Source organism: Acinonyx jubatus, chromosome B4 (assembly GCF_027475565.1).
Source record: "Acinonyx jubatus isolate Ajub_Pintada_27869175 chromosome B4, VMU_Ajub_asm_v1.0, whole genome shotgun sequence".
NCBI lineage: Eukaryota > Metazoa > Chordata > Mammalia > Carnivora > Felidae > Acinonyx > Acinonyx jubatus.
The window spans coordinates 138511164-138529227 of NC_069387.1; the positions used below are offsets into that span (position 1 = coordinate 138511164).

Here is an 18064-nt window from a genome sequence, read left to right on the forward strand (position 1 = left end):
CGTGAGCACTGGAGCGCGAGCTGAGCCCTGTGGGATGTGGGTCTCCTGTCTCCTTGTGCACACCAGCAGTTACCACGGTCTCTTGTGAAGTGTCTGTTCACGCATTTCGATCTTGCCTTTAAAACTGCAATGTTTGAGTTAGACCCGTTCTTCCTATTCTGGACAAAAGTCTTTCCTGAGATGTACGGATGACCGTTTGCCGCTACTTTGTGGCTCGCTTTGTCCTTTTCTTGATGGTAACTTTCTCTTGAGTTTTTTATTTGTTTTGAGAGAGAGAGAGAAAATGGCGGAGGGCCGGAGAGAGAGAGAGAATCCCGAGCAGTTTCCATGCGGTCAGCACAGAGCCTGATGTGGGGCTCAGACTCATGAAACCATGAGCCCGTGACCTGAGCCCAAAGAGTCGGACGCTTAACGGACTGAGCCCCCCGGGTGCCCCTCGATGGTAACTTTCAAATAGGGAATGTTTTTAATTTGGACCAAGTACAATTCATTGATTTTTTTTTCTTTCGTGGCTTATGTGTTTTTATCTGTGTGAGAGATGCCCGCCAGCCCGGCCCTCGGCCCCCCGTCCTACCCCCACCCCACGGACCAGAGCGTGTGTGTTCACTCTGGACTGTTCACGGCACCACCCTCTCACCTCCCCTGGACTAACCAGGTGTGTTGCAAGTTTTTCTAGACCTTGTAACACTAGCTCAGAATCATATATATTTATGGGCACCCGGGGTGGCATCCAACTTTGGCTCAGGTCATGATCTCGCGGTCTATGAGTTCGAGCCCCGCGTGGGGCTCTGTGCTGACAGCTCAGAGCCTGGAGCCTGCTTCCGATTCTGTGTCTCCCTCTCTCTGCCCCTCCCCTACTCCCATTCCTTCTCTCTCTCTCTCTCTCTCATAAACGTTTTTATTTAAAAAAAGAATTTCATATATTTAACAATCCTGTTTTGACTAAAACTGCATTATCCTGGGAGGCCCACTCATCAGCGGCAGCAGGGCACCCACAATGACCTGGGGGAGGGAGTGGGGTCACAGGACAGTTTGCATTTCAGTCATGCTACCGTTGGACCGCGTGCGGCTGCCCTGCTTGCCAACAGGCTCCTGAGGTTTCCAGGGTGGTGCCCACCGGCCGGCCGGGCCTCGTGGCCAGGAGGGGCCGCGGAAGCAGCGATCCTGCAGAGGTGAGGGATTCTCTGCTCCGCCGGAAGGGGGACATGGGACAGGGGGCGGGGGGGGGGGGGCTGCCTCGGTGAAGGGCCTCCCGGTGGGCACACTCTCCCCACAATGCCCGAGCGCGCCAGGTCTAGAGGTACTCACATTGCCGGGCGCCCCGAAGCTTGCGCTGGGCAGGCTCCCGGGGCCCCATGGACGGGGGGTGTCGGGCAAGCGGTCTCGAGCTGACCGGCCGGCTGGGCCTCACCCATCGCCCGGCTGTCTCAGAAGCACGAGGCTCCAGGGAGCCAGCCCCCACTTAAACAATTAACTCAGCTTTTCCCAGGGGCTACCACCGGGCACCAACCAGAGCCGCCCTCGGGGCGCCCCCACGTCTCCCCGGTCCTGGGGTCACCAAGGGGCCCACGGGCCCCACCCTCCTGCTCTTCAAAGGCCAGACTTCCAACACACAGCAGTTAAGTGTCTCTGTTTTGTTCTAATTGGGAGTCAGCAGAAGAATCAGAGATTCACTTGTATTCGTGGCATCAATAATTCGATACAAAAAGAGAAGAAAAGAAGAGAATTCGCAATCCACCCATGCAGACCTGGCTACAGCTCATTACTCGTGATAACGAAAGAAGCTCTTAATTAGGAATCCACCATTCTATTTTAAGGACAGGGTGGGTGTGGGACGTGACCCCTGTGCTCTCCATACGACAACCTTACAAGATAGAACTTTGGTAGGAAACACACCAAAAAAATTAACAGGAATGAGCTCTGCGTAGTCAAGCTATGGATGATTTATTTTTAATTTTCTTCTTAGTGTCTTTCAGTGTTTTCCAGCCCCTCTCTAACAAGCTTTTTTTTTTTTTTTTCAGTTTTACAACAAAAGCATGTTTTCAAATCAGGGACAAGTCAAAGTTGAGGTCTATCAACTAAAAATATCCTCAGCCGGTGACACTGCTAACCTCCTGGCCAGCATTTGGCCGGTGGAACATTCGAAAGCGGAAGGGTCCCCGAGTTGGGGTCCCGTGTGCTCCTGCCGGATTTCAGCGCCTGCGAGGACTGAGCTCCCGCTGCTCTGGCCCCGCTGACCCACCCCCCGGGCCTGGTGGGAATTCAGCTGCAGCCCCAGGACTTGGAAGTCCACCCGGGAGCGAAGGGGCCGGGGGTGAAGGGCACTGCTGTGCTCTGAGCGCCCGCCCGCCCCCCCAAATGCGTATGTTGACGTGCTGTCCCCCTCTGTGGCCCCCAAAACAATCGGTCCCCTTCCACCTCCAGACGACACGGCGAGGAGGCGGCCTCACCGGATGGCGGGTCTGTGGCGCCGTGGTCTTGGGATTCCCCGCCTCCAGAAGATGGGAATGAACTCATCTGTGTGAGCCCCTGTCCATGGTGCCTTTGCTACGGACGTCCTGATGGGCTGAGACACGTGAGGACTGCTTTCCAAGTCCCCTGTGGTGCTCACGCCCTGTTCACAAATGGAACCAGGCTCTCGGGGGCCCGCAACCTGCCCTCACTGCCGACACCACCCCCCCAACATTCAGAGTCATGTGGCCACCGTCTCACGAAGCTCCATGGTGACGTCTGCGGGGACACGGCTACACCACTGCACCAGGCTGCCCACCAGGAGGTCCACGGGAAACGTGCTGGCCAAGAGCGCCACGTGAGGGTCCCACGCTCAGATCTGGACGGGTCCGCTGCGGAGGCTGGGACTGCTGGTCCCGAGAAGAAAGAAGCAGGGTGGGAACCCTGAGAGCCCAGCTGCGCCCGAGGTGCGTCTCCTGCTCCCTGGAGCCCTGTCCGCAGGCCCAGGAGAAGGCGCACGTCTCCCTGAGCCAAATGTGCCGCCAGAACCCTTCCTGCGGACCCCGATCCCATTTCACACACAGACGCCGCGTTTTGAGAACTTATGTAGGAAGGGGGCCTGCCCACAAACGTGGACGCTCGTGGTCCCCGTCTGCCATGCTGACAGGCCCCTCCCTCAAGAACACCCTCTGAGGCAGAGACAGCTGGCCCCAGGAGCCACCGGGCACGGGCCGGGGAGTGGGGCGGCCACAGGGGGTCTCCGAGCAGGACACAGTGGCCGCACGCGTGAGGAAATCACCCCAAGAGCGAGTGTGCGGACGCAGACTCCAGCCCACATGCAGACAGCTAAGGGGACCCTGGGCCTGCAGGAAATCCAGGCGGTGACGGGGCAGAGACCCTAAGGAACGCGGCACAAGGGTGCCCTGTGTGAGCGTCTGGGGCGAGAACTTCAATAGCCTGGGCCCTGAGAGGCCCCACGGACGGGCCCCACGAACAAGACCCACAGACAGGCTCCGCCAGGCAGGCCCCGGGGGTTCTGTCGGGGGAGGGGATGTGCTGCCCTAAAGAACAGGGAAGAGAAGCCTGGAAACCCTGACGCGCCTCCAGGGCCCTCCTGCTACAGGAATCTCACTGGAGCCATCAGCCCGCGGGGCCCTCGGTGGCCCCAGGGGAGGCGCTGCACTCACTGTCCCCCCGCCCGCCACCTGCTTGTTGGGTGTCCCCCCCCCACCCTCGCAGCTCAGGGGACGGGCAGCCCTCTGTTGACCATGGCGCGCAGGAGACCTTGGGGGGCAGCCGCGGCCGGCACCTTCATGGTTAACGCGCGACACCCCTCCCCCGCAGGGCTCCCTGTTCCCTCCCTTCCCCCAAAGGCCCACCGTGTCGCTGGAGCCCTTGGTCTGTGGTCTGCAAGGCGCCACATGCCCACCTTACGTTCTGCCAAGGAGGCCACGTCCCCCTCACCCCACCCCTGCGCTGTGGCACACGGACGTGTATCTGCCCCCCTCCTCCATCAGACACCTGCCCTGTGAGGCACTGCCATCAGACCCGCACACCACCCTCTGTGGCCTCCTGGCCTCCGGACCACCCCCACCCGGAGGAGACCCCAGTTCTGGACTCTGCCTCCAGCCTCGGAGGAAGGGGCATCCACAGGAACCTTCCACCCCAGACCCCATACACCACGTGGGCCACTCACCCTCCGCCCCCACAGCTGGACGCCCCCACCCCAACCCTGGCCACACCTGAGCTGGCCCGGAGTCACTGACTCCGAGAGGCGCGCATCTCCCGAGGGAGGCAGAGAGCAGACGGTCAGAAAGTCCCACTGCGCCCTGGGCAGGGCGGCCGGCGGGTCCCACGGGAACACCTGGGGAAGGGGACATGGGGCCACGTGGGCGGGGTTCCTCCTGCCCCCCAGGCTCCACCGGGCCCACCAAGGAGCTGGCCCTCGGGGCACGTGGTCGGTCCTCCCTGTGCCCCGGGGCCGGGGGGGCCGTGGATGTGAGCCCTCTCCCCTTATAAAAGCTTCAAGGAGGAATTAACTTTTCATTGTTAAATTTCCTTTCGAGGCGAAGTCAATCAGCAGGAATCAGGTCTGCTCTCTGGCCCCATGAGTCCCCACTGGGCTTCCTGTGGGTGATGCACTGTGTCCCCGGGGTCCTTCCGTGGGACCCACGTCGGCTCCGTGGGCTTCTTGCCTGGCCCGGGGCTCGGATGCCCACACCCAGCGTTCACAGGCCTCGGAAGGGACACGTGCAATAGACACACGGCCACCCGCATGGCCCCACCTGACAGACGTGAGAGGCCCCGCAGCCCCTGACGCTCAGCATCTCAGTCGAATCACTGCGGTCCCAGCCCCACGGAGGCCCCCGGCCTCTCCTCAACGCCCACAACCCGATGCCCACACCCGCTGGACCATTCCAGGTCTCGGGACCCCGAGAATCGGGGACTCTGAGCTGACATGCCCGTCCAGTCTGACAGACCCATCCCCAGCGGAAAGCCCTTTCCGTTCCGGATCTTTCTGCGCACAACAGGCTGTGCCCACGAGGAGGATGGAGACCGGAAGCCGAGCGAGGGAGCGGAAGAGGGGAGGCCCAGCGCCTGTTTGAATCGACCCTATTTCTGTGCAGCACCCGGGCCTGTGCATCAGGCCGCCGTCCCAGCCCCCCACCAAAGCTGTGGGGTCACTGACCTCCTGGCAGGATGCTGGGTGCTGCTTGGAGGACAGCAGGGACCGGTGTGTGTTCCTTCACTGGGGCCCCTGTGACAAAGCACTGCAGCACTTTCAATGACAGACCTCCCTCCTCTCGCGGTTCTGGAGGCCAGAGGCCGAGATCCAGGTGTGTGGGGGGCTGGTACCTCCCAAGGCTTCTGTTTGCCGTGTAGACACCGTCCGTCCTGTGTCCTCACGGGGTCGTCCCTCTGTGTGTGTGCCCTGACCTCCTCTTCTCATAGGGACACCCATCACATTGGATCAGGGTCACCTATGACCTCATTTCACCTACATCCCCCCCATAAAGACCCCATCTCCACACACTGTCACCCTGAGGTCCTGCGATGCCACCATTCCGATTGAGGCCACTGTTGAACCTGGGACAGGTTTGGGATCCGAGAGCAGGAAGGAGGAAGAAAGGCACGGGCCACTTCTGGTGGATCTAACAGACATCCTCCCGCCCAGCACTGACCTCGCAGTTAGGACCCTGAGGCCCTCGCTGAGGTGACACGGTGCCCAAGGCACACAGGGCCCTGTCTCCACAGCTCGTTCTCGGCCCGGAGACCAGGGAGGGGGGCCGGCAAGGGGGAGCCCCCACCCACGCACTCGGGCCCGGACGGCGGTGGGGAGCCACTCCCCCAGACCACAGGGGACATGGGACAGCGCCTTTCCGGGAATCCCAGCGTCCCCCCAACAAGGGACGGCAGACTCTGCACAGGCAGCGTCTCACCTCCTCCCGGACCCCAAAATCCCCTGAAGGGGCAGGAAGCCCCAGTGCGGAGCAGAAGAGACGGCCAGCAGGCAGTGGCTCACACCCGTGGCTGCCACGGTGGTCGGGGTCCACTGAGCTGCTGTGGGATTTCTCCCAGACCAGAGCGACAGCATCCATGGGAGGTCAGCGTGCCGGCCCAGCTGCCCTGTGTGGACGCCCACCCCCGACCTGATCCAGCCTCGTGGCCGCCCAGTGTGGACATTCACACCAAACCTGATCCAGCCTTGTGGTCCGGTTTGTTGCCAAGCAGAAGTGACCTCCTTAATAGACGCGTCTTCCAGAACCTTCCGCCATTCCCAATAACTCTGGAGGAGAGGCCCCTCCCATTTTCAAGGCCTGTTGTTTATGTAAACAAAGTGGTTAATTAGACAGTTTGTTGAGCTATTTAAAATGCATTCTGCTTTAAAATAACAAGCAATAACGATTAAAAATCACAGCATTTTTAATACCAACGAATTCTTCCATCAAATTCTTAGAAAAATGAGTTCATATGAGTTATTAATACGCCTGCTCTAATTTCATTCATAAGTAAATGCATCTCCGTCCACACTGACTGGTGGGAAGTTTGCAGAACAGGAACCGCTCCACATTTGGAGAAAAATCAGGGGCCACAGGGACATGGACATCGATGGCTCCTGGCGACCCGGGGAGTGATCTGGGGGAAGGTGCGATCAGAGCCTCCTGGATGGGCATCATTCTGTTCCGGCAAACACCCCAGCTCAGGCCCAACCACAGCTAGCAACCAAAGGGAGAAAGAAGGACACTTCTCTGAAGCCTTTGACCGGGGCTGGGTGGGGGAGCAGCCCTCGAACCCTGCAGGCCATGGCCAGGCTGCGGTACGGGGACGGGCACGCCTGCACGAGATTACCAGCCCAGACTCCTCGGGACCCTGTGGGCTAGCGGCCCCTGTGAAGACGGCACAGAAGACCCCACTTGTAAGAGCCACATCCCTCCAGCCTCCTGGTGACGTGGGACCAGGGCAAGTGGCCTGGTGACTCTCCATGCGAGAACACATGTGCTGGGAGCAGAAAGGCCCGCACCCCACCGAGCCTGCGGGTCCAGGAGAGGGCGAGGCCCCCGGGTGGACCAGCGGTCCCACCTCTGGGCCTGCTGGGGACGCACCGCCAGCTGACCATGGTCCCGGGAAGGCCCGGAGGACGCTGTGGTGACCACCATGATGTGAGGGTGGCCGCCTCTGGCCAGTGCTGGGGGTTGGGTGCTGTGACCGAGTCCGGCTCCCTGACAGCAGCCGGGGGTCCTGTCAGCCAGCAGCAGAAGGACAGGGGCCACCACGGGCCAGGCAGCAGGTGGGAGGGGCAGCCACTCCCGACCCACAGACGCCCACCAGATGCCCCTGAACCCGCAGCCCCCGGGCAGGAGGGCTGAGCGGACAACAGCTTGTCACTCGCTCCTCCCACAAAAGGAGGCCGAGGGTGAGGCCAGGAGGCCGAGGACCCTGCCCAGGAGGAGTCACCACCCCCACTCAGTGCCTGCACCTGGATCCAGTCTCCAGCCCCAGAACCACAGACAGAGGGCGCAAGGGGCTGGATGCCGCCACCACCATCAGAGCAATGACCCCCTCCGCCCCAGGTGATCTCTGGACGCTGACCTGGGGAGGAACACCCTGCACCCCAATAGAGCCAACAGGCCCCAAAAGGTGGCCGTCCACATCCCAGGCACGTCCTCCATGGAGCCCGGGGCGCACACGACGAGCCTGTTCCCGCCCAGACAGGGAGCTTTGAGGGCTGCTCGTGGCTGCGGTGTAGACGGCTCCCACACCCTGTTCCCAGAGCTGCAGCCCTGAGGACGGTCTCCACCCTCCACTTGGCGGATATCCGTGGGCCCACCCTTTTGTTAGCAGCACCCCACAATGGTTCTTGACCTGTGGGCAAAACAGGGTGGAACATTCCAGAACTTGTCTCCCTCACCCAGGTGAGAGGGAGACAGACACACAGACACAGACACAGAACCAAAAGCAGTGCTCTGTCCCAGGGACAGTGGACCAGCCCCCAGCGTATGGACCTGAGCAATGCAGGGGAGGGGCTTCCTGCAAACAATGTTCCGGTAGCCCAGTGGCCCTCCAGGCACAGGGTCGTGAGGCCCTGGTCATGACGCCTGGTCGTGAGGCCCCCTCGGCACCTGCTGCAGAACTTGTCTGGCATCCATCTCTGCTGGTGGCACGCGGGGACTCCAAGTGGAAGCCAGTGGCCACGTCCTGGGCCCTGGGCTCACGCCGGACCCTCCAGCCCCCACTTCCTTCCTAACGCCCTGCCCATCCCTGCTCCCTGCAGAGGAAATGCCGTCTGGGAGAACATTTCTGAGCCATCTGCTCTGATTCTTCCCTCCAGCGTGGCTCTTGCACCTGTGTCATTAGCCACGCCTGGTGGCCACCTCTGGGGAAAACAGATGGTAAAACCCAGGATCTCCCACCGTGACCACGTGTACCCACGGGAAGGCGAGATGAGCCCTCTGCACGATTCAGGGTGTGGGAGGAGCAGCCAAGGCATGTGCAGGTCACAGGTGACCCGGGGCGGTCTGGCTGGTTCTGCCCAGAGGTCAGAGGAGGAGCCGATCCCCCAGAGCATGCAGCCTGACAGGCGATGGTGACAGGTGATGGTTACTGTCCTAGCTAGGCGGATACTGACCGAGCTCCCCTGCCATGTCAGGCTCTGAGCTGGCCAGGGCCCCGGCATGGGCAGAAGAAAGCTCCAGCCTGGGATCTTGGCTCCCTGACAGTGGGAACCACACCCTAGCTCCCACTGCACAAGGGGTCTAGAATCCGTGACATCGGCTCCTGCCCCGGGACCCCCTCCTGCAGTGCCCGGGGGGCTGCCCCCGCAGAGGGAGAGGTCTTCCTGCTGGTCCACTGAGTGCCACCTAGCACCCAAGCATCTCTGGGCAGTGACAAAGCAGGGGATGGGGCTTGCTCACCCCCCACCCCTGGGTGCATGGGCAAGGGGCAAAGCCATGCCCTCCCCTCCCCATAGCACCTGGCCTCTTACCTGTGCACAGCATCCCCTGCGATCGTGGTCAGGTCCTTGGCTGAGCGCCCCCCTGAGCAGGCTCCACAGGAGACCCCAGGACCCGCACACAGGCTCCTGCATAGATATAGGAAAGAAACAGAAAGATCTGCATGTCTCAGACTTCAGTTAAGGAAAGGAAACATGTCGGAAAATGAATGAATGAATAAGGGCAAATTAAAACTTTTCTTTTCCTTATTCTTCACTGATCTAACAGATAAGAGTTTGTTCAAAAACATAATAGTATTCACATATCAACCCATGTGGACACCACGTTAACAAAATGAGGAATGAAAATCATACAATCATTTCAAAAGATGCAGAAAAAGCATTTGACTAAATTCAACATCCACTTATGATAAAAACTCTCAACAAAGTGAGCATAGAGGGAACGTACCTCAACATAATAAAGGCCACATACGACAAGCCCACGGTTTGCAGCACGCTCAGTGGGGAAAAGCTGAAAGCTTTTAGTCCCTCAAAGACCAGGAACAGGACAAGGATGTCCACTCTCACCACTTTCATTCAACATAGTACTGGAAATCCTAACCATAGCAATCAGACAAGAAAAAGAAATAAGAGACATCCAAATTGGAAAGGAGGAAGTAAACTGTCATTATTTGTAGATGACATGATACTATATATAGAAACCTCTAAAGTCTCCACCAAACAGGGGCTCCTTGGTGGTTCAGTCAGCTAAGCGTCCAACTTCAACTCAGGTGATGATCTCACGATTTGTGAGTTCAAGCCCCACATCGGGCTCTGTGCTGACAGCTCAGAACCTGGAGCCTGATTTGGGTTCTGTGTGTGTGTGTCTCTCTCTGCCTCCTCTGCTTGGACTCTGTCTCTCTCCCTCTCTCAAAAATAAACAAACAGTAAAAAAAAAATTTTTTAAGAAAATGTTTAAAAAAAAAAAAAGACTGTACCAAACAATTGCAAGAACTGATACACGAATTCAGTAAAGTCACAGGATACAAAATCAACAGACAGAAATCTGTTGCATTTCTATACACTGACAATGAGCTATCAGAATGAGAAATTAAGAAAGCAATCTCCTTTACAATTGTATCAGAAAGATTTAAACATCTAGGAATAAATTTAACCAAGGAGGTGAAACACCAGTGCATTGAAAACTATAAGACACTGATGAAAGAAATTTTAAAAGATACGAAAAAATGGAAAGATATTCCACGCTCATGAGTTGGAAGAATTCATTGTGTTAAAATGTCCATACTGCCCAAAGCAACCTACAGATTCCATGTGATCCCTGTCAAAATTCCAATGGCAGTTTTCACAGAAATAGAACAAATAATTCTAAAATTCATATGAAACCACAAAAGACTCCAAATAGTCAAACAAATCTTGGGAAAGAACAAAGGTGAGGCACCATGATCCCTGGTTTCAAACTATATTATAGATTATAGTAATCAAAATTTGTGGGATTAGCACAAAACAGACACACAGATCAATGGAAAAGAATAGAAAGCCCAGAAGTAAACCATGCACGTACGGTCAATTACTTTATAATAAAGGGGGAAAGAATATACAGCAGGGAAAAGACAGTCTTTTCAACAAATTGTGTTGGGAAAGCTGGGCGGCCACATGCAAAAGAAGGAAACCGGACTACTTTCTCACACCATACACACAAATTAAACCAAAATGGATTCAAGACTTGAAAGTAAGACTTGGAACCGTAAACTCCTAAAGGAAAACACAGGCAGTGAGCTCTCTGACATCGGCCTTGGTGATGATTTTTTGGATCTGACTGCGAAAGTAAAGACAACAGTGTAAAAACGAACAGTGGGACCACATCAAACCAAAAAGCTTCTGCACAGCAAAGGAAACCATCGGCAAAATGGAAAGGCAGCCTATGGAACGGGAGCAAATATTTGCAAACATACCTGATAAGGACTAACATCCAAAATATATAAGGAACTCCTATGACTCAAAAGCCAAAAACTACACAATCTGGTGTAAAAGTAGGCAGAAGACATGAACAGACATCTCTCCAAAGAAGACATCCAGACGGCCAGCAGACACACGAAAAGATGCTCAACCTCACTGCTCATCAGGGAAATGCCAACCCAAAGCACGACTCACCTCACACCTGTCAGGATGGCCAGCGTCAAAAAGCCAAGAAACTATTATGTTATATGTCGATTATGTCTCAGTAAGTGAAGCAGTAACAACGTGTTTGGTGATTAGAGCTTATGGATGAGGAGCAGGGGGAGGGACTGGGAGTGCCCCCCCCCCATGAGGCACTTGTACCGTCCCCGCAGCGGGAAGGTGCTAATCAAAGGGGATTGGCGCTAGTTATGAATGGATACCGCAAACTCCAGGGCAACCGCTAAAAGGTTAAAAAAACAAAACGGAAGAGGTAATAATAGACATGCTGAGAGAGGAGAGAAAATGGAATCATGCAAATGCTCAGTTAACAGCAAAGAAGGTGGAGAAAGACCAGACCACCAAGAAAGTTACAAAGGGCGAAGAACGACGAACGTCAAACAGGAACCAATGTGCAGGGTGCTAATCCAACTGTATCAGTGGTCACCATATTTGTTTGAAAGAGAGAGAGAGAGAGAGAGAGAGAGAATCCCAAGAAGGTTCTGTGCTGTCAGTGCAGAGCCCGACATGGGGCTCGATCCCATGAACCATGAGATCATGACCTGAGGCGAAGCTGAGAGTTGGACGTTGAACCCACGGAGCCACTCAGGCGCCCAGTAGTCACTTTGAACATGAGTGGTACAAGGACACCAGCAAAAAGACAGAGACTCTCAGAGCAGGTAAAAAAGAAACAAGACCCAACTGTACATTGTATCAAGCAACTCGTCACACACGAAGGCCCAGGTGGATACGGGCAAAGGGACAGAGAAGGACGTGCCGCCCCAACACCGACCACGAAACGCCAGAGTCGCCTCATCCCCGCACCGAGCAGGTTTAAGGGCAGGGGACATCCTCACGATGGTGACGGGCATTACGTGCTGCTGACGGGATCCAGGAAGACCCAGCCATCCTTAATGTGCACCTGGCAAGAGAGCCCCACGACCCCCACCCCCCCACACACACCAGGTCAGGTCTCCCCCTCCCTCGGCCCTGCTGTCTACACCACAGGCACACTGTCCGCCTGGCGCTCATCCCCACTGCCCTGAGATGTGGGGAGCTCCCCCCCACCGGCCCAGCTTTGCTCCCATCACCTCCCAGGTGGCCTCCCTGACCACCCCCTCACATGCTCCTGCCTGGAGCCCCTCACCGTGCTCTGGCTTCTCCAGAGTCCCCACCAGGCGGCAGCGGTCACAGGTGAAGGCCTCCAGCGGCCCAGGTAACAGGAGCCAGCAGGAGGCTGGAGCTCTCACCCAGAAAGGACGCAGCGAGAGAGGTCGGCCAGGGCTGCCGCTCTGGGGACCCCCAACCCCAGCCTGGGGCGATGACCCTCCAGAGGAGGGGGCTCCGATGAGCTCATCTGCCCTGGCACAGGAGCACAGACCCCTTCCCTGAGCCGAGGCTCGGGCAGGTGGGGAGGGCATCAGCATCGGGACATGGTGCACCAGCCCCTGAAGGCGCCGAGATGAGCTCAATGGGAGACCCAGGCTGAGCCCCCATCTCTGGGTGCCCCGCCTGTCGCACGGCGTGCTGCTCCGTGCCCCAGGACCGGGTGGAGACCATGCCTGGCCCCACGACTGACCCGCAGGACGCCCAGCCTCCTGGCCCGGGTGACCCCACAACTGTGAGAGGGGCGGGCGAGTGGCAGCCACGGCGTGGAGGGGGCAGGGCAGAGGCTCATCGGAGCAGAAAAGGGTCGGGGGTCTGTCCCTCGCAACACGGGGGCCACTCGTGTTCTCTTCCTGGTAACCGACAGGCAGGGCTGACTCAGGGTCTCTCTGAAGAGCTGAACTGACCCAATTGAAACCTCCAACCCCACGAGTGCGTGGCTTTCAACTCATGGTCACTGGGAAGTAAGCTGGTGGGACATTCACACTCGGGGGCTTTGCAGAGCGGAGCCGCCACGAAGATGCACAGATTCGGGCCAACTGCTCACATAGGTAGCAAGAAGGTGAGGTTCAGTCTGATGCCTGAACTTTGACAAAGACTGGTTTTCAAATATGTGTTGTGGAAGCAGCGGCAATCGTGAAGTAGCCTCACTCAGGAGGGCAGGGGAGGGGTGGAGGAGGGGAGGGGAGGGGCAGGGTGGGGAGGGGCGGGGTGGGGCCGGGCGGAGGAGGGCAGGGGAAGGGAGGGGCGGGGGAGGGTAAGGGAGGGGAGGAGAGGGGAGGGGAGGGGAGGGGTGGGGTGGGGGAGGGGAGGGGCAGGGGAGGGGCAGGGTGGGGGAGGGGAGGGGAGGGGAGGGGAGGGGAGGGGCGGGGTGGAGAAGGAGGAGCGACCCTCACATCCGCAGCCCTGCAGAAAACCCCGGAAGGGCCCGTGTGCAAGTAGGCAAGGTCATGGACGGGAGGCTCTGGACTCTGCTGTTAGAGGGCCAGCATCGAATTCGCAGTGTCTGCAGGTGCGTGAGAAGGTGGAGACGGGACCCGGGGAAGCTCACTCACGGTGCAATTTTGGGGCCGTGTCTGGGGTCCCGACAAACAGCACAGATACAAGCCCCTTCCCAGGAGAGACGCAGGAGTGAGTCCATTAGCCCAACTCCCACTTCCCTCCAGAGTCCCCCAACCCCCGGGGAAGGGGCAAGTTGGAACACGGCCCCCTCCCCACCACCCCCTCCATGGGAGGGAAACGGTCCTGCAAAGGGTGGGGGTCTGGGCTGCTCCGTGACCTCCCAGGGTTGACTGGAGCCGGGCTGGTGCTCGGAGGGGTCCACGCCCCCCCCCAATAAGGGAACAGCTTTGGGATGATACCGGCTGGGGGGACACCCCACTGGGGGACGGCGCATCCTTCCCTAAACACCTGAAATGAGGTGACTGCTGGGCCTCGGTCTGGACGGTCCGAAGGCTTAGAAGCAGCCTGCCAACAAAGGCCCTGGGGCCCCAGCTGCCTCAGACCCCCCTTCTGGTGGAGACCGCGGGGCGAGAGCAGCATAAATAATCATGTCGCTCCTGGTGCCCACATGTCCTTATAATTAGCCGTTCTAGAACATAAATAAATTGAAATGTGTAGTTTGTCAGAGTCCAAGCTCTCCTGTCCCGAAAAGAAGCAGGTGTGTGCACATTTTAGAGCAGCATCTGAGGGAAGCTTTGCCACCCACATCGAGAGATTTGTGTCCCCGTGTTCAGGCCAAAACTGGGGGTGGGGGTTACAACGGTCCAGCTCCTCCCCACGCTGGGCTGCAGGCAGGTGGGAGGGTCCAGGCCCAGAGCCTTGCCGACCCCACCAGCGAGTCACCTTCACCAAATGCCCAGCTGCAGGCCTTCCGGAACATTCTTTCCCGTCCCTCCCCTACCAGCACGTGCGAAAGGCAAGCTACGCAGGCCCTGAGGGGGCCTCACCTGTCAGTCCTCGCTCCCCCGCGGACCCATCCCGCCGGCAGCTCCTGGGGACCAGCCCAGAGAGAATCTCAGCTGCTCCCCTTTGTTCCTCTGCCCGGAGCAGGAACAGAAGCAGGAGCAGGACGGCGTCCGAGGCCCCGAGACGCGTGCAAAGGAGGATCTGGTAAAACACACAGTGAAACTCGGGCATTAACGGATGAACTGGTCACAGATGACAGTCCTATTCGAAAGACAGTGACTCCCTTGTTCATGTGTTTACTTAATTTTAAGTAAGGCTCCCCAAATCCCTAAATCAACAGTGGGTTCTGCAAACTGTTGCGTAAGACGGGAGAGCTGAGCCCTGGGAATGGCCATCGCGCGCAACAGCGGTCGCACAGCGCCACCTGCCGGGGGCCGAGGGCACAGCCCCCCTCGCGCTCCGCGACCCCGCGCGGCCACAAAGGGAACCAGGAGCCGCAGGGCCGCTGTAATTCAAGAAATTCTTACACAAGTGTCTGGAACTCACTGGCTGCTTTTTAAGGAGAAGACCTCCATCTGAATAGGGATTTCTGGGTTCCGCAGAATTTGGATCCAACGGCCACGGGAGAGGCGGTGCGTGGGCATCGGAGGCTCGCCTGAGGCTGTCGTCGCAACCCGACTGAACGCAGGCCCCCGCCACCGGGGCTCCCACGCGGGACCGGACCCCCCCCCCCAGGCCCCGGAGCCCCACGCGTGCTGCTGCTTTGCAAAAGCCCCAGGGAATCAGCACCTGCCTCTGGCTTCTGCAGCTCTAAGACCGGGCCTGCTCAGCTGCTCCCCAAAGACGGGCAAAGGGCCCGGGGCGCGGGGCTGCCCTCTCTCTGCGGTGCCTCCTTCTGCCTCCTGCGCTCTTCCCTCCTGCCAGCCTCTGAGCCTCTAGTGAGTGCAGGGCCCCGAGCAAGGGGTTTTGGGGGCCTGAGAGGAGGGGTTCGTGGAGATGGGGCTTTTCCCTCCGATTCCTGACGTGCCTGGACACAAGGCCTCTGGGGCACGCCCAGGACTTCCTGAGACTTGTGAACGGGAAGGACTAGACCAGTGGCCGGACACGCTTCCTTCCTCCTGTCGGTTTTCAGAATCCAGTGGTGGCAGCCCTGGTTCCAGTAAATGGCTCTTTGTCTCCTTTCAGGAAATTGCGTCAAGGACGGCGGTAACAGAGCAGCTCGGAAGGAGCGCCCTGTAGGGTCTCAAGAGATGAGTCCGATGTTGGTGGTGGAGGTGATGGGGAATGTTGGGGCATTTCCCAATCCGCCCCTCCCTCCCCCCACCCATTCACCCCTCCATCTATCCACCCGCCCATCTGTCCAAATATCCATCCGTCCATCCACTCGCCTCTCCTTCCATCCATCCGCTACCAGGCCATCCAGCCACTTATTCGTCTACCCGTCTACCTACCTATCCGTGCATATATTCCAAAGACACCACAAAGTGAGTACTCGCCATGGAATGCGTCCTCCGCAGGGTGTGAGTTTCGAATGACAAATAGGGCCCAGGGGCACTCGGTGCTTACGCATGGGGTTCGAGGCTCAGGGCCTGGAGCCAAGAGGTCCCAACTCAAATCGTCACTTGCTGTCAGAGGACTGGCCTAGGCAGGTGACCCGACTTGTGTGAGCCCCAAGGCCGCTCCTCCAAATGGGAACAGGAGGACCTACCTCTGAGAATCACCGAGAGGATTTCAGGAGATCGCGCAAGGCTCAGCGTGGCAGTAGAGATGTCCCCAGGTGGGTCATATCAAGCCACACTCAGCCTTCTCGTCTGCTGGCCCGTCTCCCCTGTCTCTGCTCGCCAACCCCCCCCCCCCCCCCCCCAGTCTTGGCCTGGCCTGGCCTCACGTCTCTGACCAACAAAGGAGATGACAGTGAGTGTGGCTGAGCAAGGAGAGAACACTGGGTCTCACCTCCTTTTCAACCCTCAGCTTGAGTAGGACCCACCAGAAGATGTCTCTGCCCTCCACGCCCTCCCCTGCGGGCGTCTCTGAATTTCCCTGACACGGGGGAGGGCAAAGCAGGGATAACGGGGACAGTGGCAAGAAGGGGAGTCACGTGAGGCCGCAGGCACGGAGTTCGGCCCAGTGACCACTACCCCCCGGGTCCTCTGACGGGGCCAGAGGCAGGTCTCACGGGACGCACGGTCTCATGGTGCGTGCGGGACACAAGGGAGTGCCGAGGGGGGCGGGAGGCAAAGGGACCCCGAATCCCGCAGCACCCCAAAACAGACCCTGTGGGTGAGCAAGCGGTGGGCTGCCCGACTGTGCGCATCATGCGGCCTCAGGCGGGGACCGGGTCGTGGGGCCGTGGCAGGGGGCCCGTGCTGGGCCGCAGCCGCCTTCCGGCCAGATCCGCGAACACCGCTCAGTCTGCTCCTCACGTCTCGTTGGCGAGTGCGGGACGGCCTCCCCAGGCACAGAGCGAGCTGACCGCTGCCGGCCATCCCCGCGTCCTCGCGACCTGACGGGACACGCGTATCATCCCCTCGGCTTCAGACTCGCGGGCGTGGGGGTCATACCACACTCCCCGCACCTCCCGGTCCATAAGTGGGAGACCCGGAATCTGGATCCACGTCATGACAGCACGCAGCCCGGCACCCCCGGGAGTGCCACCACCGGCTCCCAGCCCTCCCGCGACGCAGCCCCCTCTGCCTGGAGGCTGGTCTTCTCCTTCAGGGCCAGCTCGGAGCGCACCTTGCCCGCCAGGACCGGCCTGGCGAGGAGAATGTGCAGTGACGACGCCCTTGCCTTGAACCTGGGACCCGGCCCTGGGGAGGATTCACCCTTCAGAGAGTGCTGTTTACAAATCTGCCCTTATTGTGGCTTTCTCCGGCCACTCCCCTGGGGTGGGGGGTGGTCGCTCCAGGGTCCCGTCTGGGCTCTGCAGCCTGCTTGCTGGCTTTCTGAATGAAGGAACCAGCGAATCGGCAAATCGACGAGTGATTCAGGAGCATCAGTGCCCCTGGCCGAGTCTGCTTGTCGGCTTTTTGAAAGCCGGAGACACGGAGTGAGAGGGGAGGTGAGCCACCAGCCAGCCTCGGTTGTCCAGCCTGGTGTCCACCGGGCTTCGTGCCCCAGGAGGACTCGAGCTTGGTTGAATGGCCCCAGGCGTCCCCCAGCCCTTGACCGCCGGCACCGGGAGGCAGAGCCCACGAGGAAAGGGCCACATCTCCGGGTGGCCCAGTGCTTTGCTTTGGGAGACAGAGAGGTGCCTGAGCCATCTGTGTTTCTCCTCTGCGTTAAAGGCTTTATGGGGGAGGGGGGGGGAGAGGGTTCCAGGCCCAAGTCCCACGTGGAAATGACGTGGGGCCCCGGGAGCCCTGGGAGCAGCCGCAGACCCACTGACAATCTCCTGCGCCCCCAGTCGGCACCTTTGGCTCTGAGCAGCCCTGCCTGACAGGCCCCCAGGATGTTGGACAAACTCTGCTCACATCTCTGTACCCCCCAGACTCTGCGATTCGGTGCCTTTACTTACAATCACTGGGTTTTATTTTTCCCCTCTGTGATTGTTTTTCTCAAAATCTCCCTTATATGGCACCCTATTAAAAATTAATTCAAATGAGGGGCGCCTGGGTGGCTCAGTCAGTTAAGCAACCGACTTCAGCTCAGGTCAAGCCCCATGTTGGGCTCTGTGCTGACAGCTCGGGGCCTGGAGCCTGTTTCAGATTCTGT

The 18064-nt window shown here is 58.8% G+C and overlaps 1 protein-coding gene and 1 long non-coding RNA gene across 8 annotated transcripts; both read right to left on the reverse strand.

Moving 5' to 3' along the window:
* Positions 1–1928: 1928 nt before the first annotated feature.
* LOC128310998 (uncharacterized) lies at positions 1929–11200 on the reverse strand. 7 transcript variants are annotated; one of them, XR_008288925.1, is made up of 3 exons: positions 9351–11200; positions 8936–9031; positions 1929–6269 (listed from the first exon to the last, which is right to left on the reverse strand). XR_008288925.1 is itself a non-coding variant. In XM_053199542.1 (3 exons), exons 2-3 carry the CDS (start codon positions 8946–8948, stop codon positions 6830–6832), a joined length of 999 nt encoding a protein of 332 aa, XP_053055517.1. In that variant the 5' UTR covers positions 8949–9031; positions 9351–11200; the 3' UTR covers positions 1929–6829. The 7 variants fall into 7 exon arrangements, 5 of the variants coding, with proteins under 5 accessions (XP_053055517.1, XP_053055513.1, XP_053055515.1 ...); XM_053199542.1 differs by having other exon boundaries at positions 1929–7815; XR_008288924.1 differs by having other exon boundaries at positions 8936–11200.
* Positions 11201–13301: 2101 nt separating this feature from the next.
* LOC128310999 (uncharacterized) lies at positions 13302–15615 on the reverse strand. The gene is made up of 3 exons (XR_008288926.1): positions 14878–15615; positions 14392–14551; positions 13302–14033 (listed from the first exon to the last, which is right to left on the reverse strand). It is a non-coding gene; the product is annotated as an uncharacterized LOC128310999 (long non-coding RNA).
* Positions 15616–18064: the final 2449 nt, after the last annotated feature.